The sequence below is a fragment of the Myotis brandtii genome, unplaced genomic scaffold (assembly GCF_000412655.1).
Source record: "Myotis brandtii unplaced genomic scaffold, ASM41265v1 scaffold34, whole genome shotgun sequence".
Lineage (NCBI taxonomy): Eukaryota > Metazoa > Chordata > Mammalia > Chiroptera > Vespertilionidae > Myotis > Myotis brandtii.
Genome location: NW_005363098.1, coordinates 2,866 through 25,949, shown reverse-complemented (window position 1 = coordinate 25,949; position 23,084 = coordinate 2,866). Strand labels below are relative to the sequence as shown.

General features: G+C 39.9%; 1 protein-coding gene across 3 annotated transcripts in view; it reads right to left on the bottom strand.

Moving 5' to 3' along the window:
* EDNRA (endothelin receptor type A) overlaps positions 1–19,879 on the bottom strand; it is a 51,077-nt gene extending 31,198 nt beyond the window's left edge. Inside the window, exons 1-3 of one of the 3 annotated variants that reach the window (XM_014543861.1) lie at positions 19,473–19,879; positions 16,894–17,059; positions 14,994–15,479 (exon numbers count right to left, since the gene is read on the bottom strand). In XM_014543861.1, coding sequence (XP_014399347.1) covers positions 14,994–15,413 — 420 coding nt within the window. In that variant the 5' untranslated portion in view covers positions 15,414–15,479; positions 16,894–17,059; positions 19,473–19,879. Of the gene's footprint in view, positions 1–14,993; positions 15,480–16,893; positions 17,060–18,577; positions 18,596–19,472 lie in introns of those variants that run through there. The other 2 variants (XM_014543860.1, XM_005871401.2) reach the window with 2 other exon arrangements.
* Between the last annotated feature and the right edge of the window lie 3,205 nt (positions 19,880–23,084).

The window sequence follows — 23,084 nt, the reverse complement described above, 5'->3', positions numbered from 1 at the left end:
GACCTGGTATGTTGTTCCACATGCAGCAATTGCCTAAGTAATATTGACTGCCATGACCATCAACCATTTAAGCAAATGTTAACATCAGTCTGGTAAACAACATTTATCTTAGATTTTTAAAATTATAGCATTTCAGACTTGCATAGGTGCTTAGACATCATCTAGCTCTCTAAGTGTTGTCTGTAGACTCCCTGGGATCTCTGAGAACCTTTCATGGGTTCTGCAAGATCAGATATCATTAAGAGATTATTGCCTTTTTTACTGGTTGACATGTGTACTGTTGGTGCAAAAGCAATGGTGGCTAAAACCGCTAGTGCCTTAGCATGAATCAACACAGTGGCACCAAACTAGTCTAATAGTCACTGTATTCTTCACCATCACACACACTCAGCAAAAAAAAAAATCGAGGGATTATGAGTAAGGGCGTGGAGTTCAGCAAGGTCACAGGATGGAAGAGCAATATGCAAACATCCATTGCATTTCTATATACAAGCAATGAAAAATTCAAAAATGAAATTAAGAGATAATTCCATTCAAAATAGCATAAAAAATAAAATACCTAGAAAAGTTTATCAAGAGAAGTGTAAGACAGGTACACTGAAATATACAAAATATTGGAGGAAGTAAAGAAGATCTCAACAAATGTTTATGGATTGGAAGAATCAATATTTTCAAATGGAAATTTTCTCCAGATTTATCTAAAGGGTCAATACATTCCCTCTTATAGTCAAGGAAATTAACAAGTTGATCTTAAAATTTACATAGAAATGTAAAGACTTAAAATAGCCCAAATCACTTTGAAAACAGAGAACAAACTATGGCTTTAAGTACCTGTTTAAAAACTTACTCAAACCCACAGTAATCAAGACAGGATGGTGTTGGCAAAACAACAAAGAGATCGGTGGAAAAGAAAAGAAAAGAAAGTTCAGAAATAAACCCTTAAGCATTTATTGTTAGTTGAGTTTTGACAAAGGTGCCAAGGCAATTCAACAAGGAAAATATGGCCATTTTAATAAATGACATTGGAATAATTGGATATGCCTATGCAAAAAAATGAACTTAGATGCTTGCCTCACATGATATACAAATTCAAACTGATTATAGATCTCAAAGAAAGAGCTAAAAATAAAAACTGTTAAAGAAAAGATAGGAGAATTTTTGAGTAATCTTGATTTGGCAAAGATTTCATAAATATGATACCAGCAACATGATCCATAAAAGAAAAGTTTGATAAATGGGATTTAATCAAAATTAAGAACTTTTGCTCTTTAAAAACACACCATTAAGAAAATGAAAAGCCAGAGTGGAAAAAATATTTGCAAATTATATATCTGATGAAGAATTTTTGTCCAAAATACCTAAAGAACCCCCACAGCCCAGCAGGCATGGCTCAGTGGTTGAGCATCGACCTGTGAACCAGGAGGTCACAGTGTGATTCCCAGTGAGAGCACATGCCCAGGTTGTGGCTTGATCCCCAGCGTGGGGCATGCAGGAGGCAGCTGATCAATGATTCTCTCTCATTATTGATGGTTCTATCTCTCTCTCCCTTACCCTTCCTCTCTGAAATCAATAAAAATATATTAAAAAAAGAACCCCCACAATTGAGAAATATAAAGGCTAAAAGATTTAAATAGACAGTTCACCAAAGTAGATACACAAATAGCTAAGAACATGGAAATTAAAAATCCATAGGGGAATATCATTAAGGGAATGCAAATGAAAACCACAATGATTATTTTTTAAAAATATATATTTTATTGATTTTTTACAGAGAGAAAGGGAGAGGGATAGAGAGATAGAAACATCGATCAGCTGCCTCCTGCACACTCCCCACTGGGGATGTGCCTGCAACCAAGGTACATGCCCTTGACCGGAATCGAACCTGGGACCCTTGAGTCTGCAGGCCGACGCTCTATCCACTGAGCCAAACCGGTTTGGGCCACAATGATTATTTTAATAGGGATTGCATTGAATCTATAGATTGCTTTGGATAGTATGGATATTTTAATGATGTTAATTCTACCAATCCATGAATACAGTATATTCTTCCACTTGTTCATATTCTTCTTCTGTTTCTTTTTTCAACATCCTGTAGTTTTCCGAGTACAGGTCTTTTACCTTCTTGGATAAGTTTATTCTTAAGTATCTTAATGTTATTATTGTTGTTGCAATGGTAAATGGGGTTGTATATTTACTTATTTATTTTGTTAATCCTCACCCAAGGATATTTTTCCATTGATTTTTAGGGAGAGTAGGAGAGAGGGAAAGACAGAGCGAGAAACATTGATGTGAGAGACACACATCGATTGGTTGCCTCCTGCACGAGTCCTGACTAGGTCCCAGGCCGAGAAGGAGCCTGCAACCAAGGTTCGTGCCCTTGACTGGAATCAAACCCGGGACTCTTTGGTCTGCAGGCTGATGCTCTATCCACTGAGCCAAACCAGCTAGGACGGGATTGTTTTTTGTTTTTGTTTTTAATTTTCTCTTTCTGAGAATTCATTATTGGTGTATAAAAATGTCATCAATTTCTGGGTATTATTTTTGTATCCTGCTACATTGCTGAATTCATTTATTAAATCTAGTAGTTTTTTTGTGGAGTCTTTAGGGTTTCCTATGTATAATATCATGTCATCTGCAAATGATGACAGTTTTACTTTCTTCTTTCCAACTTGGATGCCTTTTATGTTTTCTTCTTGTCTGATCGTTTGGCTAAGACTTCCAGTGCTAGGTTGAATAAGAGTAGTGAAAGTGGGCATCCGTGTCTTGTTCCTGTTCTTAGGGAAAATGGTTTTAGTTTTTGCTTATTGAGTATATTGTTGGCTATAGGTTTGTCATATATGGCCTTTATTATGTTGAGGTATGATCCCTTTTTTCCCACTTTGCTGAGAGTTTGTATCAAAAATGAGTGTTGGATTTTGTCGAATGCCTTTTCTGTGTCTATTGATGATTATGTGATTTTTTGCCTTTCAATTTATTTATTTGATGTATCATGTTTATTGATTTGAGAATATAAGAAAATAAAATTAGTGGAAACAATGGAAAGATGCAAAGAAACAAAACATTTATGACATAAATGACACCAAGACATATTTATTTTGTGAAACTAAGCTAAAAGTTCACAGTGGTCAGAGTTTTTTGTTTGTTTGTTTTATTTTGTACAGACAGTCTGCAGAATTGCTTTATTGTTTGCTTTTAAAGTTAAGTCTATTAATAAAGTTCCTTATTCAAATTGTTTTGGATTTTATGGTATCATTTCACAAAAAAGTATATTTGATATGTAAATTTTTAAAATTTGAGGATTTCTAGTTTCTTTTAAAATATCAGTTGAGCCCCAGCTGGTTTGGCTCAGTGGATAGAGCATTAGCCTGAGGACTGCAGGGTCCTGGGTTCGATTCGGGTCAAGGGCACATACTCGGGTTGCAGTCTTGATCCCCAGTGGGGGGTTGTGCAGGAGGCAGCCGATAAATGATTCTCTCTCATCATTGATGTTTCTCTCTCTCCCTCTCTGAAATAAATAAAAATATATTTTAAAAAATCAGTTGAGACATATTCTCAAATGTCATCTGTTTATGCTTTCGCATTCCCGTTTTAACTCCTGTGCAGTTATAAACCTAGGAAGGCAGGTCTAGCAATGTAACCTTTAGTTTTTTCAGTAAACTCTGATGTTTCAACCCCAATTGAAAATATGGACTAGCCATAGACACTCATTTTCTGGATCATGTCCATACTGTCCTTTCCAGTGACTAGGGGAGGACACCAGTTTGATAAAAAATGTTCCTCTGAGCAGATGTATGTGTCTAGGGCAATTGGTCCATCAAAGAACTCACTCTTTCCTTTCAGTTTATTTTTTTATTTTCTGGCTCCCTTCTGTCAGTTGGCCTCACCAACATGACAATGAGTATAGAATACAAAAATCTGTTTACCAGATGTTCCAATGCAAATCTGCAAGACTTACAACATGCATGCTATTTTCGAAGACAATCTTTGTTTCATACACATTTTCCTTATAATAGCTTACTTCTGTTTTAAATAAGTGACTAAAGAAACTGTTAGATTTATGGAGGAGAGAAAAGGGGGATGACATTCATCATTGATCATTCTGAAAATATACTTCTGTACTAGAGATGCCATTTTGATAACTATGAAGTTTGCCTTATGAGGTAGGTATATGGGAGAGAAGCAGAGTGGCAGCTTAGCTAATAGCATGGCCTCTGACATCAGAATGGATTCAAATCCTGGCTCTACCACTTGCTGTGTAACCTTAAATAAATCCTTAAATCCATCCTCAGTTTCTTTATTTTTGGAATTCAGGCAATACTAGTGAATCATAGGTTTGTTTTGAGGATCAAATGAGTTAGCCTGGCACAGAGTAAACACTAATTAAGCTTTAGGTAATATTATTCTTATGTTATATATTGGTATAAATAACATTTTTAAAAATGTATTTTTACTGATTTCAGAGAGGAAGGGAGAGGGAGAGAGAGAAACATCAATGATGAGAGAGAATCATTGATTGGCTGCCTCCTGCATGCCCCCTACTGGGGATCGAGTCCGCAACCTGGCATGTGACCTTGACTGGAATCAAACCTGGGACCCTTCAGTCTGCAGGCTGGCGCTCTAGCCACTGAACTAAACCGGTTAGGGCAGTGGTCGCCAAACTGGCCCCTTGAGTGTGGGTCTTCCACAAAATACCACGTGCAGATGCGCACTTACAATGCGATTGAAACTTCGTGGCCCATGCCACGGGGCCAAAGAGCCGCATGTGGCTCGCGAGCCGCAGTTTGCCGACCACTGGGTTAGGGTATAAATAACATTTTAATATTGCATATTTTCCCTTATTAACTTAAAAATGTTTTTTCAACATAGTAGCCATTATGTTCTTGTTAAATTTAAATGAGATCATCTAAAAGCTTCCTATCTCACCCTGGCTGTGTGGCTCAGTTGTTTGGAGCAACCTCCCGTACACCAAAAGGTTGAAGGTTTGATTTCTGGTCACGGCATGTACTTAGGTTGGGAGTTCAACCCCCAATCAGGGCTCGTAGGGGAGGCAACCAATTGATGTTTCTCTCTCACATTAATGTTTGTCTTTCTCTCCCTTCCTCTCTTTCTCAAATCAATCAATCAATCAATCAAACAATAAATAAAAGCTTCCAGAGAAAATAGATAAAGGCTTTATAAAGATGTATTGGTAGGCTGATCATACTTCCTGGTTTATGCAGGACAGTCTTCGTTTCTGCATACAGTCCAGATGTAATTATTGATAGTGTCTCCTTTTACTCTCATAAATATCCTGGGTTGGACAATAACTTATATAGTCACCCTATTATTGGGCCCTATGTATTCTGCTTCCCCCATCTCCTGCCCAACCCCATATTCCTGTGACCTCTGCTCTCTCCTTCCATGTAGTTGCCATGGCCTCCTTGCTGTTCCTCTAGCCTCCAGGCAAGTCTCGCCCCAGAGCCTTCCCAGTTTGCTCCACTGGAGGGCTCTTACTTAGACAGTGGCATGGTTTGCCCTTCCTCTCTTTCGTTTTTATTCAACTGCCACTTTGTATTGCCACTTTTTCAGCCACCCACTCTTAGATTAATATCCTCTCCCTCCTTCTCCAATTTACTTTTATTCTTAGCACTTATCTTATATGTTGCAGGATGTACCAAAGACATGTATACACACTTTAACAGTTGATAACTCAAATGATGTTTCTTAATTTTCAGCCAGACTAAGCTTTGAACAAAGGAAATTCATCCTAAAATGCTACTGGAAATTTGAAAACTCAATTGAGTACAAGCACTGCCTTTATAATTATTTAAAGTGTATAAACATTTTTTTGGGACACCGGGTATCCTCCCAAAATGTATGCACCCTTTAACAGCTGAGAACTCACTTAATTTTCACTCCTTTTCAGGTTTAGCTGATTTGAAATAATGGGTGAAGCCAGACTAAGCTTTGAACAAAGAAAATTTATCCACTAGACTTTTTTTTTATGGGGATACATAAAAGGTAAAGTTTATGGTACAAAACTGGCAACAGTTGACGAATTGAGGGCACACAAATACTGAACGAAATGATTCTTGATGTTTGTGATTCCATTGCTTCACAGTATCAGTAATGCCTGGGCCAGAATGGTCATCAGTTTGAATATAAGTGTTGACCAAAAAATTATTCATTTGTGTAGATTCTTTTAAATTTTGAAAATGAACTGTATGTTAATAAACCCTGACTTTATAATCATTCAAAGTGTATATACATTTTTGGGGCACCATATATATGTATATTTATTTAACTAGCTTATTATCTTTTTCTTCTATGAGGGCAAGGATGCTTGTCTGGCTTCTATTTACTGCTATTTCTCCAATGACTGGTATATATTTTTTTAATGAATAAATGAAGAACATGTAGACAGGAAAGACCTGATGTGACTGAGAAATCAAATGGCCAACTAGTTTCCATCCCCATTACCTTTTAGTATAAAATTTGATCTAAAACAATAGAACTTGCAGGTTTAGGATGTTCTGAGAAGCATAATTTGACTAGCTCTCATTATTGATACTAGTCTCCAAGTAAGTTGTTTTAAAAGTTGTGATGGCAAAAATTGTCAGTAAAACTCCTAAAGATGTTTAAATTCTAAAAGGTGACCTCCAAATTACACATTAAAAAAATAATATTAAGTCTTTCTGAGGGCACTCTTGATTTTTGCTTCCAGAGTCCAGGAACATTGGGGGCTTCAAACTTTCCAAATTTAAATAAACATTTTATAGTATGTGGTTTTATAACATTTTAATGTTTAAATTTAAAAATAAGGTTACCAAAAATTAACACCAAATGATACTTACGTTCAGTTCTATTATTGAATTTAACTATTAATTTTATAACATAGGAAAGTTTTCCCAAGAAAAACTAGACCTTGTTAAAAATAAAATTGTAGCTATAGAAAACTCCCAGGAGTATATGATCTAGAAGGCAGTTGTAGAATTTCTGGAAGTCTACCAAATTTACTTTGACAGAATTTCTTAGAACATCCCTTATTTAACTGCTCTATAGTCTTAGAATCAATTCCAGAGACAGTAAACTTGATTCCCCATCCTCTTCATTTTAGTTCGCACACTCTTCAAACTAACTGTGTAAACTTTGTATGATAATAAACAAATAACACTCACATCCTGGCAACTCATAAGATGAAGACACTATAGAAATATTTCAGCATAGAAGAGCCAGAACATCTGCTTTAATTGATCAGAATGCTGGAATCAGTGCAGCACTCCCACACGCACTGTGTACCATGTGAAAATTCCTGTCTCCCAGTAAAACTTTACCCATCACTGTATTATGTTAAATGTAGAGTACAACAAACTCTTTCATGAGCTGAACTGTTTGATGGAGGAAAATCATCAGGAATGATGCTTTTATTTATTTATTTTTTCCCATCTCAACACCTTCCTAACGAGAACAGGACTAAAACCATCTCTCCCTCCTCAGCCATGGGAAACAAGCTTGCAGTTATGGACTGTTTCCATCCCCCACCAGAAATGGTATAACTGCGCTATGAGCCAAATGCTGAGGGTTAGCAGAGTAACCTCACATGAGAATAATTACTTCACATAACCATGAGAGCAAGCAATGAGGTTCCCAGACACAGGAAACGAAAAGTCAGAAGGGGAGGTAGAGTTGGAGAGGGTTCTGAAGCCTTTCCAGACAGCAACTTCCTTCTAACAGCAAATTGGGTAATAAATTTATCACTCTGGCATTTGATATGTACATATATTCTTAAATCACCTGGTTAGCATAATGTTTTGCGGTGCACGTCTTAGCAATGGCAGAAAATCAACTGTTTCCTATTCTCTAAAGAACAAAATCTTTTGTGCTATGAGTGTTCATTTTCATATTCCACACCACTTGTAGGATTAATATTTCAATCAAACCACAATTGCAACTACACCCAAAGAATGTATATTGCACAGAAATCCTGGAAAGAACCTTTGGCTTGGTTATCTTTACAGAGAGAGAGGAAATTATACGACACAATGCCTGAACCATAGGAAAAGAACTCTTGACCTCCAGAGACAAAGGGAAGGGGGGAAAGCGATCCTGTTGTTATGTGCTGCTCTGCTTTGCTTGTGCATTTATGGACGCTGAGACATTCCTGGTTTGAAGGAAAAAGTAGAAATTCAGTAAATTAGAACAGCAGGTTTGCCTTTAGATCTGGAATTGCGTGTGAGAAAACCATTCTTATAGAGGCAACGACAGTACATTTTCTTATTTGACTCATTCATCAAATATTTTTAAAGCTGGGCTCAGTGTTAGATGCAGGAGACACAGTGATAAATGAGAATGATGGCAGCTTGCCTCAAGGAACTTTCGGTCTAGTGGGTCAGACAGGCAAGTGAATTGGCAAATACAATAGAGTGTGTGTTACATGCTATTACAGGGTTAACAGAGGGTGCCCTGGGAGCACAGGATAAAGGCACTAACCTAGGCTGGTCATGGATATTTGCCAGACAAAGAGATGTTTAAGCTGAGATCTGAAGAACAAAGTGGAGTAAGCCAGAGGAGGCATCAGGGAGAAATATTTTAGGTAGAAGGTTCATGGCATTCTCAGATGGAGCAGATTAGCTGGAGTAGGTAGAGGCAGAAGAAAAACATAAAGAGAGAGGCACCTGGAAGGAGGCAGAGCCAGAGCTACATACAAGGAAAACTAGCTGGGAGGCGTTGTATCAAGGGGCAGAAATCTTGGTAAAGGGACACATTTTCTGTCTTAAAATTCAGGGATAGAGTTTCTATACCTAATTTTGCACTATTATTATTACTGGAGTACAAGAGAAAGGTTTGCTTTTATTTGCTTGATGATGAGTAAAAGGGTTAGACAATATCCTTATCACATATGCAATTCATTGGTAATTTGATCAACTTGGGAGACTAGCATGTGCAGACCACAGATAATATCCCGTGCCTTGTCCATAAATGAAGAATTCCTCTGAGAAATTATCAACATTATCATTATTTTAATTTGAAGGTCTCAGAGGAATCTGATTAGAAGTTGATTTTAACAGCTAAGGCTCTAATCAAATTCTAAGCATATATTGAACAGCTATTGCGTTTGAAGCATAAAATCTATAAGTTGTGGCAATTTGCTTTTGAGACAGAAATTGTCTTGATGATTTGATGTGTTGAGAAACAACTTTTGTATGGCTGCCCTGACAGGATGGATCCCAGTTGTACAAGATGTCAAAGGCTGTGTGAATATGGAGATAACTGGCTTGGTGTGAACATCTCTGGTTTCCACATTTCTCAGATCTTCTGCCAGAGTGACATATTGGGAGCCTTGACTTTCCATTGCAGAACATTCCTGATCATTTCATACAGAAATTATATTAGTTTGTTTTTCATTGTTGCCCTCAACAAGAGGTGGTTGCTTAGATTAGACCCAATTAGTAATCAACAGTCAGTTACTGGATGCTCTCACTGGCTCTTTAACCTATTTTCTCAGATCTGCTGTACCCTCTGTGTTTCAATGAAGACAGTAATCACCTACAGTATTATCTCTGGTTCCAACTCCCCACTATGCATGTCAGAGATTTCTATGCTGAGTCATTGGACTCAGCTTCTTCATTCTTCCCATGACCACCATTTTAATCTTCTCCACTCTACTTTTCTCACTTGTATTTTCCCACATTCCTGTTTTTATGTAAATAGGCCAAGGTACAGTAGTTTATGGGACTGTCTGCGTGCACATATGGATGAGCTTGGCACAATAAGCCCTGGCCCACCCATGCACAAACATCACTTTTAGGGTTTCTACTTTATTCAAAACTAGAGGCTCAATGCATGAAAATTTGTGCACTCGGGGGGGTCCCTCAGCCCGGCCTGCACCCTCTCACAGGCCGGGCCCCCTCGGGGAATGTCCACCTGCCAGCTTAGGCCTGCTCCCCAGGGGATCGGGCCTAAGCTGGCAGGTGGACATCCCTCTGACAGCCCACAGTCAGACATCTTAAGCTGTAGTTGGATATCCTTAGCACTGCCACAGAGGCAGGAGAGACTCCTGCCACCGCTGCTGTGCTCGCAGCTCGCAGCCATCAGCCCGGCTTGTGGCGGAGCAGAGCTCTCCCTGTGGGAGCACACTGACCACCAGGGGGCAGCTCCTGTTTTGAGTGTCTGCCCCCTGGTGGTCAGTGCTTGTCATAGCGACCAGTCGTTCTGTTAGGGTCAATTTGCATATTACCCTTTTATTATATAGGATTATAATCCAACTTGCTATAGACAACACTCCATACACAAAATCTTATGAATCATTAAAGAATATAATTATTAAGTTCTATACTTCTATCCATATTGCCACTAAGTAATTGGGGGTTATGTTTTTGTCCCTAAAAACATACAATATTTTAATTGTTTTGTAATGAATGTATATATTTTATATATAGATTAGTTTACATGGTTAAGTTTTTGCATTTCTTGAAAATTCAGGGTATAAAATAATGTGATTTCTTGACAAATTGAATTCATTATCAGTTAGGTTATAAGTGTGGGAATTTGAAAGGTTCTGCTAACTCATTTCCCTTCCTCCCTCCTGTTCTTTTTGGTCTTTTCTTGAAATTAGAGATACTATGTTTTTTGAACAATTAAAAACTAGATAGAGTGATTCTTTGATAAACTTAGTAATAGGTTTTCTTCAGTATTGCCATTTGCAAGGCCCTTTTATGCTTGAAAACTAAGAAAGTAACTGGCATTAATTTGCTTTTTTAGGTTCCTTCTGCTTTACATTTTACTATCTCAGAATGTCGGATTTTGTCACCAGTTAATATAACGTGTCTACGTGTGTGAGTGTAGGTAAGGGTTAGAGGAGTTTCTTTCCAGCTTTTGGTTTATTTTTTCTCAATGCAACATAACTCCAGGCATAACTCATTTTTCAATTTAGGATCTGTAAAGGTCTCTGCAGCAGCAATTTGGTGACTCTGTGAATGTTATTTAGGGCACAGCATGTTACTTAGGGATAGTGAAGGCATTCCAACAGAGCTGAGCATGCATGTTGGGAAGTGGTTAAGAAGTAGGTAAAGTATGTCCAGAGTGGGGAGGGCTTTGACTACTAAACATGGGAGCTCCTGGGTGTTTTGGGCAGAGTTACATTCAATCAATAAATAGAAGCAAAGTCCAGTATAGGCCGGTGGGAAGAAACTCTGATGATGTAGAGATCTTTTGGAAACTTTTGGAAATTGTGTGGAGTGATCCCCTCTTGCATGCCCACAGACTGTCCAGAGCTACTCTGCACTACCTGAACGGAATAATGACAGATTAGAAACAGCTCAGCTGCTTTGCTTTTCAGTTGTGTTTTACATCACATTCATATATGGAACATTTTCAGTACACTCTCTTTCAAAGTGAGAGAAAGGGAATAAAATGTGAATAGAAGGAACACTTAATCACTTGTAACATTACTGCAGTCTAATCAGCAAGTCTCCCTTGCCCAAAGATGCAATCTTCACATTGTCTCCTTCCACTTAGGCTGGCTCTAGAGACTCAGGGTAATGTTCTCTGCCTGGAGACACCTTGGAACTGAGTATAAAAGCAACTGATAGAATTGTTACACACAGTAACCTGTGTGATTTGAAAACTCATCGTTCTTTAAAGAGCATAACAAATATTTTCACATTCTTCTTTCAACCTAATTCTTCTAATGGGGGTTGGGGGAAAACTTCATGCATCCTTTTAACAGAATGTTCTCCAAGTCTACACATTGTTTTCATTTCATGGATACCTAAGCATAATAGTAAAGTGAGATGGACAGCTGCTACTTTGCCCTGAAGTAAAGAGATAGTTTAACATAGTTGAAGAGAAGTCACAGGCCCATTATGTGAGACCCCAAAGCATCAGAATCTTACAACAGGAGACAACTGTGGAGCAAAGGCGTGAGGACCTGGCACTCACATTGCTTGGAAGGATTTCTCTTGACTCTTGTGGTCAGAAGTCAGAGAAGCAGCAATATCTTAGGGCCTCCTAACCTAGAGAAGAAGACTGAGAGAAGCAAATAGAAATAGCTCCACCAATATTTTAAGCTCACTCCAATGCTTTTCTCTTTTCAGTCTGCAAGATTGAAAATAGTACAAGATTGAAATGACTAAAGAGTATTTTTGTTGAAACCAAAAGGTTTATTTTCTAAAAGTAACGTTGGTTAAATAACTCACTATATGAGTTTTAGAAAAATAGAAATTACACAAATGTACTCCTGTGATGCAACAGCACCACATTCACACTGACTACATTATTTAAAACTACAGTAGGTTTTACTGTACAGTCATCCCTCAGTATCTGCAGCGTTTGGTTCTAGGACCCCACCAATAACCAAATTCTTGGATGCTCAAGTCCCTTATATAAAATGGCATAGTATTTGCATATAATCTACATACATCCTCCTGTACATTTTAAATCATATCTAGGTTACTTATAATACCTAATACAATGTAAATAGCTGATATACTGTACTAGAAGCCCGGTACACAAAATTTGTGCACTGGGGGGGGGGGCGGGGAGGGGCCTTCAGCCGGCCTGCACCCTCTCGCAGTCTGGGAGCCCTCGGGGAATATCCACCGGCTGCGGGCCTAAGCCAGCAGTCAGACATCCCTCTCGTAGTCCGGGACCCTTTGCTCCTTACCGCCTGTCTGCTAGCTGTTCCTTACTGCTCAGCTCGCAGCTCCTTAGTGCTGCCACGTAGGTGGGAGAGGCTCCCGCCACTGCCGCTGCACTTGCCAGCCATGAGCCTGGCTTCTGGCTGAGCAGCACTCCCCCATGGGAGTGCACTGACCACCAGGGGGCAGCTTCTGTGTTGAGCATCTGCCTTCTGGTGGTCAGTGCGCATCATAGCAACTGGTCATTCTGGTCGTTCCGCTTAACAGTTGCTTAGGCTTTTATTATATAGATTATATAGGGAATAATGACAAGAAGAAAAGTCTGTATATGTTAATCATTGACACAACCATTGTACGCCTAACTACATAGTCATGTCTGCAACAGCATAGCCTTTTCTTCTGATTATTTTCAATTTGTAGTCAGTTGAGTCTGCTTAAGCAGAAACTGTGGATACAGAGGGCTGACCATATTAGATTCCCAAGAGGTAAGAACCATATAGTCAAATAAGAATGTATTAATTTTTATCCATTATTATATGAATGTAAAACAAAGACTTTTTCTTTTTGGATTTTCAACAAATTTGAAGACAGTCCACATGATCTGACTTAAAATGTTACTATGGAATAGAAATGAAGTTTGGTCTGTTGATTGGCAGGTAGCACCTTAAATCAACAAGCAAGTCCCCTTCCCAGCAATTGCAGATATTAATTTGTCAAGAAGCTGCTTTGTACATGGCCAAATGGGACTAATTCAGAGATGGTTAATTATTCTCCTGAGCCATATGGTTAACTTGTATATAAACATGAATAATTAATGTTTATTACTCCACACCATGACTGCTGAAGAGTTAAATTTTGAATGAGCCATATCAACATTTTTAAATCTATGATTAAATAAATATGTCACAAGAAAGTGGGTGTTGAGTACACATAATACTTCATAAAGAGAAAATAACCTTGTAAAGAAAAAAATTGAAGTTCTCTAGCATACGTTAAACCTTTTAAATTAATTACACATTTTCATTTGCATCATTGTTTGGTTCTAAAATCCCATTTTAATTTCAAATAGAAAACACATGTATTCATGCTATTCTGTGGAAAGAGATGATATGTGATTTTTTAAAAAAATATTATTTGTTGCCTAATTTCCCCAATTTTGCAGTGTATTGAAGGAATTTTGAAATGTTTTTTATTTGTAGTGTTGAAAATTGTAATCATTGCTTACAACTTTATTGTTAGCCCACTGATTTTCCTGGTACATTAATAAAATTTTGTCACAGTTTAAGTGTATCTATTGGAAACCGAAAGCTACTGGTCTATTTAAAAGCTATGTGTTTCAGTTGACATAACTTGCCATTTAAAGTCCTATTTCAGAATATGATTGCTCAGAATTGTTTCATTTCTATGGCTAATACAGAGAAGAAAAAAAATAAAGGCTGAAGAAAGTGTTTTTTTCTGGGCTTAGAATAAAGACATTCCAGAATATCTGGCATAGATCGTGATTTCATTTGAATTTTAGTTCATTTGAATTCTTTCAGCAATTTCCCCCTTACATCCAGAAATCAAATATGTAACATCTAATTCCTTTTGGCTTTAGTTTGTTTTGGTACTAACTCATCCTGAAAGCAAGGTGACCATGGTAGCAGTGGGCGAGTTATCCTCCTCTCCCACTAACTTTGTCTCATTTGTCTTTGGAGCCCATTGCCCAGCTCAGGGGCGGGCACACAGTAGGCACTCCTTAAACGTAAACTGAAGAAATGAAAGAAGCAAAGGTAAACTGATGCCTATTTTAAACAGTTTAGTAATACTGGTCACTGAGGTCCCCAGGGGCCTGCTATCATGTGGATCCTATTATCTCTAAGTCACCCAGATAACCAAGAAAGCTAGCATGTGCGTGGGCTTCACTCATCAATCTAGTCAAAATAAAACCGGTGCTTTTCCTTCTAAGCCATACTGTGGACATTGGGCTTCTGCAGAACATTACATTAAAAGGGTTAACTGCAACTGAATACATTTATGTAGAGCACTTTTTGGGCTCAGTAGGTCTCACCCTGAAAATTAAATCTCAGAAAAATTAAGTGATCTCTCCAAAATTGCCTATCCACTCAGCAATAAGAAGCCGATGCTGCATGAAAGACCTTCACTTTGAGGAGTCACTCCTGCAATACTATTTGGTTAACAATTAAGTTAGAAAATTAAGTGTAACATTTAACAAATAATAAACATTTAAAATGCCACTAGTTGTAAGATAGCAGAAACTGCTCTCAGTAAAAACAGACTAAAATCCAGAAGGTCAGAAAAGTGTGCAGCAACTCTCTTACTGCAGAATCAGAGCATATGTTCAAACTTGCAAATACATTTGTGGTTACTTCCTACCTTAAATACATTGATGGGGATATCAATGATCACATAGATAAGGTCTCCAAGGGCAAGGCTGGCTATCAGCGCGTTGGGTCCGTTCCTCATACACTTGTTCTGGTAAATGATTCTGAGCAGAGTTGCGTTCCCCACCATTCCCACGATGAAAATAGTACAAGATATCACAGTGTTAATGTATTTGAAAGCTGAAGTAATCTTAGTCCGCTGTGGACAATAGTTGTGCATTGAGCCATTGCTGGGTAGGGCCAAATTAGTGGGTCGATGAGTGGTAACCAGGAAGCTGAGCTCTGTCCCACGAAAAGTGGTAAAATCGTCCATATGAGTGCTTAGATTTGTGCTGTAGCTCTCAGGATTATCACTAATTACACATCCAACCAGTGCCACCCAAAAGGACACCCTGAAGCAAAAGGTTTCCATCTTGATGCAAATTTGAGGAAATGTCTCTTATTCTGTTGCTTTTACACCCTCACTTTTTTTTTCCACCTAGAAAAAAAAGAAAAATAATTTTGGTTACAAAATCCAGCTGCCAGTAAGACTGCAGTCAATGATTATTTACTGCTCCAGTTAAAAAGCAGGATATATTTGGTAATTAGATAAGATATATCTATGTCAGCTTACCCCAAAGCAGAACAAAATCAGAAAAGAGCAAAGCTCTATTAGGGCAAGTTATATCTCTCTCTCTCTCTCTCTCTCTCTCTCTCTCTCTCTCTCATCTCTGTCCACAACTATACTTATATCTAGATTATAATACGCATGAGGATATGTCAGGTTTTTTTTTTTTAAAGAAGTAGCTTAAAAGCTGCTGTTTTCCATCCACTATACCTCTGCTAAGAACCTGAATTACAAAAATCTTGGAGAGTTGAGATACATTTTATTAGTGGAAAAGAAAAGGCATTAAATGCTGAGTGAAAGTTATATAGTGCTAAGGCAATGGTTCTCAACCTTCCTAATGCCGCGACCCTTTAATACAGTTCCTCATGTTGTGGTGACCCCCAACCATAAAATTATTTTCGTTGCTACTTCATAACTGTAATTTTGCTACTGTTACAAATCGTATTGTAAATATCTGATATGCAGGATGTATTTTCATTGTTACAAATTGAACATAATTAAAGCATAGTGATTAATCACAAAAACAATATGTAATTATATATGTGTTTTCCGATGGTCTTAGGCGACCCATGTGAAAGGGTCGTTTGACCCCCAAAGGGGTCACGACCCACAGGTTGAGAACCGCTGTGCTAAGGCATAAGATTACCAATTCTATAATTAAGAATCCAATATTCCAAAATATGTGCTAGTTTGCATATGGTAAATAATGAACATGGTAATAAAATGCAGCATAGATAGCCATTTAAAGCATTACACAACGTTAATTTAAAATCAGAACTCTGGTTAACACCATCTCTACATAACAATTTTACTACTAGTTTGAAATAAACATGGCATAACTGATAAAGACAAAATATTTATTTTTTATTGAAAACCCTGATGATTAATGTGTACAATCTACTAGTACATCTTTTGACAGGAGTTTTGGCTTTTTCCATTCCTGAGAAATTAACGGCATGATATTTGCCAACAAGTGAAACTGGGAGTAATGGACTTCCCCAGGCAGGCACACCACTGGTTTTCCGAGGGATATCTGTCTCATGCCTAGTCACGGTGCTGGGCACTCCATAGGCATGTTGCCATCTGATCTACACTCTCCCTGACCCTGTGAAGCAGATACATTTTCCGTTCTAAAGGTAGGGAACCAGAGGCTCAGGAACGTCAAGATGCTTGTCAAAAGCACAGGTGGTGGATGGCAATGCTGTGATTCTAAGGCAAGTTAATCCAACGTTGAGCTCTTAACCTCTAGCCTGCACTGCCTCTCATTCTCATGCCTTCTTAGCACCTGAAATGTTTGAATGAATTCTCCAGAGTTTCAGTAAAGCAGTGGACTTAGAGGTTGGTGAGATGTTTTCAAAAGACCATTTGTTTGTTTGCTTGCTTGTTTTAGTCACTTTTGTAGAGCAAGTGGTCTTTCTTGCCCAGGAAGTCTACGTTTTTCTACTTTAATCCTTAAAGAAAAGATGGGAAAATGAGGGGGGTTGGTGGTAACACAATAAGCAAAGGTAAACAAAAATGGCTCCTCACATTTAAATAGTTTTGTATTTTCTTGCTTGTGAGTTTTTAACAATCTTTTAAAATGAAGGCCCTAAGTTCATTTATGCCCATCAATGGTGCGTGTGTCTATGACATAAAATTTAATTTTTAAAAATTGTGTCCTTTTTCTGAGTTTATTCATGGTTGGAATTAACCACTTTTAGGGATTTTGAGTTATCTTTGACAGTTATCAATAAAGCGTAGTCAATATGTGGAGGAAATGAGATTTATTCATGTTGTATAGAAGATCTAAAGTAAATAGATCTCAGAAACAACTCTAGGTGGGCAGGGCCAATATCCCCATTTTATGCATAAGGAACTGAGTCTTTTTCATGGCCAAGAAGCAGTTCAGCAGATAGAGTGCTTCACTTTACTTTGCTTATAGGACTTGACTCAGTCTGATATTATAAAAATAAATAATAAAAAGTGATAAAAAGCATCAATTTTTCTAAGCTAGGGGCATACTATGTACATATCAAATCTGCCTGGACTTATAAGCAGTTTTTTTCTTGCTTCTTACATTGTGGAGTGAGTATCTAACCTAATATTGACAGACCCTGTTTCCATTCAGCATTGGGGACCAGGACTCTGAGAACAAAGCATACTGTCATCCTCTTCAGATCAGAGAAGGGAGGAAAAAAATCCTTCAATATCTTGTTGCTGTTTAATGACTAAAGCCTCCTCCCAGTTTCCCAATCAGAATGGAACCTTCATTAATGGTTTTATTAAAACTAAGAGAGAGAAGGCTTTTCTCAGTAATGGAATGACTCCCTGCCCATTAGAGTCTGTTAGAGGATATTTAGTAAACTGACCTGGCTAACGTATTCCGCCACCCACAAAAGGTGCCACTAGTGTTTGAACACTAGCTTGCTGGTCTGCTTGGTCAGCTGATTATAGCAGGAGCTAAGGAGGCCAAGGCTGTGGGTTCTTATCAAAGTGTGAGCTAGCTACTATTAAAACCACTTTCCTTCCCCTGCAACAATGACACCACCACAGAAATCACTTCTGATGGTGCCTCCATCAGCTCTCTACATGTTAAGCTGTGGAGCTACCGGATACTTGGCAAAGGCAGGTGAATACCACATATTGCATGAAAAATAGAAAACCACACAAAAGAAGCTCCTTCAAATGCATGTTCCTCCAAGGATGAGCCTGTAGCTCATTTCCATGGATCAAAGTCGTGCTGTGCTTGGAATAATCAGTCATACCCAGTCATAGCTCTAGTGAAGCATCTGAGGTTCAGACCTCAGGGACATGGTTTATACATTCAGCATTCTTCTGTTTGGGGTCTAAGAATTCGCTTAAGTTCAAAAGTTATTATTAAGAAAGAGGACTGGACCCTTATGCTTACACTTTAACCATTTAACATCTCTGATTCTCAGGATCAAAGTGGACCTGTACTGTAATTAGTAATTTGGAAATTCCAACCTTACCTAAATGGTCTGAGTTCAGAGCAGGTAGTTACATGAAATGATTGTCAAGATGTTTCCCAATTAGTTGCCACTTAAAACAGAAGGTATTGGGGAGGGGGAGGCGGGGATCGAGGGAAGCCATGACTATCTACAAGAGGAAAAACAAAAAACTAGGTACTTTCTACAAGTTCTCTGTGCGTTTTGCTCGCTGGGTAAGATGTCAGCAACTGTCCTTGCTGACAATGTCTGACTTTAATTTGCCTCCCACCCACCCCTCTCCGCCGCCAGCTCTATCCGGAACGCCATTAGGATGGTGTAAACAGAGGATGATTATCTAGAAACAGCCCTAGTTTTCTGCACGTGAAAGGCAACAAGTGGCCTTTAAAGGACAGCATAGAACCAAACGCCCAGACATCCACAGGCAGGTTTCCAAACCAGCTGCCCCGGGGGTTTTCCAAAACATGTGTCCCGCACACCGAGTGCCCTTGGCTGCCCTTGACAACCCCGGGTGTGCAGGGAGCAGAAGCAGGCGAGTTAAGAAAAGGCTGCGGGACACCTCTCACAAGTAGGCTTTGGAGCTTGCAACAGGGGTGTGATGTTCCATAAAGTTCTTGCGTGCCCGGGGAAAAGGGAGACCCAGGGAGAACTGTATATTTTCCTTTAACTAAAAATCCGAATCCCACCTGGGTAGGCAGCGGGCTTTCAATCAGTTCCTCAAACCCCAGACGTGCCCGCAAAGAGCCCCTCCTAGGAAGGCGCCGGCGCCACCACGCACCCCTAGACCTTGTGGGAGGGTGGCCCAAGGTGCAGGGCGCCGGGCGGAATTGATGCCTGCTCCCTCTCCTCCCAACCGAGGGGCTCAGGCGACATCTCCCCCACCCCTGGCGGGTCCCCGAGAGGAAAGAGTTGCACCGACCGTGGAGCTAGGCGGGCGCAGACGGCTGCCCCGGTCCGCTCGGCACCTGGGCGGCTGGGCGGCTGGGCGAGAGAAGCAGAGCTGGAGAGATTGGGTGGCCTGGGTCCTGGGCTCCCGCGCGGGCTGCACTGCTGCCTCTGCGTCGGAAAACTTCCTGGGCACCGCTTCTGTGCGGAGGTCTCCCCAGCCCCCAGCCTCTGGCCACCAGCGGGGATGGAGCCTCGCCACCTCGATCCACAATCGCCAGACCACAGGGATGACTGCGCGCGCAAGGACTGGAAGAAAAAGGAAACTCCAGAGGAGCACACGCCCCCCGACTGTCTGTCCTCCCCTTCTCCAAAATCTCCCCGACCTTCTGCTTTACTCTAGGACAGAAAGAACGTCCTAAGCTTCCAGCCCTCCTTAGAGGCAGCCACTATAAAGCACAGAGCCGCCCCCTCCCAGGCCCTGCAGGGCAGGAGTCTTGTTTTAACTATTTCCTTCCTGAAATGAAGAGGGGGGGGGGGGCGTGGGGGCGTGGAGAGTGATAATCCAGGAAGGAGGATAGTTCATCACACAAGCCCGACTCGAGGAAGGCAAGCAGAGAAACCCATTCCCTTCCTGGGAAATGCAGGCAGATTTTATCGGTGGTGGAGCCACTGCAGACAGAGGCAGCTAGGGTCCAAGCTCGGCTGCTCCTCTGCTTTCCCTGCCCCTTTGCTTGGCATATGCTCCCTCTTAAACTCAGAGCAGGTTGAAGAGCCCACTTGGACTGTATTTTACTGGATCAAGTACCTTTTGCTTCTGTCTTGTCTCTTGAAGCCAGCACCCAAAGGCTACTAGCCCAGGACAAAGCAGGAGCCCTGGAAAGTCTATGGAGGGTCCAGTGTGTGGCTCAGAGAAACCTATGATTCCTCTGGAAATCCAAACAGTGAGGGTGCAGATGCTGCAGAAGATGGATCTTAGCATCTTTATATGATAGTGAGTTTATCCTAAATTAGGCAGTGGGAGAGGAAATGAGAGACAAAGGCCATTGCCTGTGACATGTGAGAAAAAATTGAGGGCTCCTTAGAGAAGGCCTTGCCTCAGAGTTCTTTCGTTCACTGTTGGTGTGAGACTTATTGTGGAAATGTGTATGTGGAGGACTGGATGGTCACATTATATTACAGACTGTTCTGATTATCTACTGTAACTAAAGAAAATCACCCTAAACCGGTAGTGGCCACTTTACTCATCAGTCTGCAATTTGGGTGGGTCTTGGCTAGGACAGCTCATCTTTGCTGGGGCTGGAGGCTTCACTTCCAAGATAGTTCACCTACTTGGTGATGGGCGTCTCTCTACAAAGTGGTTTAGGCTTCCTCAGAGCATGGTGGCTAGGTTCCAAGAAGGAGTGTTCCAGGAGAAGGAAGTGGGAGCTGCTAGTTTCTTAAGGTCTGGGCCTGGAAACTGGTACAGGGTTACTTCTGCAGAATTCTATAGCCAAACAGTCACAGATCCCAGATGCAAGGTGAGAGGATATCGATTCCACTGTCAGTGCACAGTGTCAAATAATTTGGGGGGCATTTTGTACAACCATCAAAGAGATCCACAGAGTATCACCATTGAAAGGGGCCTTAATAGTCATCTACCAATTGGACTCATTACTAATCTATTGTATTACAGTATCCCCATGATGAGGAATCAGTCAGTCAGCCAGGATAACCAGTAGCTTTTATAAGTGCCTTAATTTGCATTAAAAAATGAAAATGGTGCCCCTTGGAGCACATGACCCGGTCAGCTGACAACATTTATTTTTCTTTATTGATGAAGGTATTACATATGTGTCCTTATCCTCCCATTGCCCCCCACCCCCCACCCCGGCTCATGCCCTCACCCCCCTGGTGTCCGTGTCCATTGGTTAGGTTCATATGCATACATACAAGTCTTTTGGTTGATCTCTCCCCTACCTTCCCTCTGAGGTTTGACGTTCTGATTGATGCTTCTCTGAACCTGACAAGTTATTGCTTCCTCCAAGAAGGGGCAGCTCTACACCTGGGTTTGTACCTTGGCATGTGAAACGTGTGCTGGATTCAGCCCCTACTCACCCTGTGATCAGATATATTTGGACAGTGCACAACTTGCACTAGTGAACATGTCAGTCTATCCAGTCTTTGATAGAGCATATCCATCAGTCCCTGTCTCCTGGACAGCTCGGTCCACTGTAGTGCAGATCTAGTTATTAAAAATTCTTCCTTCATACCCACTAGGGTGGCTATTATTAAAAAGCTGAAAAGAACTGGTGTTGACAAGGATGTGGAGAAACTGGAACCCTTGTGCTGATGGAAATGTAAGATAGGGCAGTAGTCATGGAAAACAGTATAACAGTTTCCCAAAATTTAAACTTAAAAATTACTCTATGACCCAACAATTCCACTTCTGGATATATACCCAAAATAACTGAAAGCAGGGGCTCAAACAGATATTTGTACACCCATGTTCATAACAGCATTGTTCACAAGAGCCAAAAGGTTGCAAACAACTCAAATGTCCATGTATGGATGGTTCGGTAAACAAAATGTTTATTTATCCCTAAAAAGGAATGAAATTCTGACATAAGCTACAACATAGATGAAACTCAAAGACATTATATTAAGTGAAATAAGCCAGATGCAGAAGGACAGATACTTATGATCCTGCTTATAAGAAGTACTTAGAGTAGTAGTCAAAATCATGCAGACAGAAAGGAGCATGGTGGTCACCAGGGGTTGGGGAGAGGGAGGAATGAGGATTTATTTATTTTTATTTTTTTTAAAAAAATATATTTTATTGAGTTGTTACAGAGAGGAAGGGAGAGGAAGGGAGAGAGTTAGAAACATCGATGAGAGAGAAACATCAATCAGCCGCCTCCTGCACATCTCCCACTGGGGATGTGCCCGCAACCCAGGTACATGCCCTTGACCAGAATCGAACCCGGGACCCTTCAGTCCGCAGGCGGACGCTCTATCCACTGAGCCAAACCGGTTTTGGCGAGGATTTATTGTTTAATGTGTTTGAGTTTCAGTTTGGGATGGTGAAACAGTTTTGGAGGTAGATTGTGGTGATGGTTGCACAACATTGTGAATGTACTTAATACCAGAACTGTACACTTGAAAATGATTAAAATGATAAATTTATATTATATGTATTTTGCCACAATAAAGATAATTCTTCCTGACATTCAGATTAAGTCCCTGCTTTGTACAGTTAATGAACATATAATCAATTAATTTGACTACACTTCTCAATTTGACTTCCAAAGGTTATTTCTTTTCCTTGGAACGTGGGTTGGATACAGATTTGCAGGTCTTCTGGGTTTCAGGAATACTTTCTTTGACTTCTGGTTCCAGCAGCTCATTAAGCATTACTGTAATGGTAGTTAGAATTACTTTTCTCAGCATCATATTATCATTATTGATTTCCTGAATGATAACTACTGAAAATAAAGTACTCAAGATGGCACTTAAAAACCAACCTTGGAGTGAATTTTCTTATGAATTTAAGTTTCTTGATTCAAATTTTCAAGTCCATTTTATAATTGCTAATTCCACAGATCCTCAAACTTGAAATGCAGTAAAGGATCAGAGTCTCAGAGTATGTGCTAGGAATGTTGTGTTC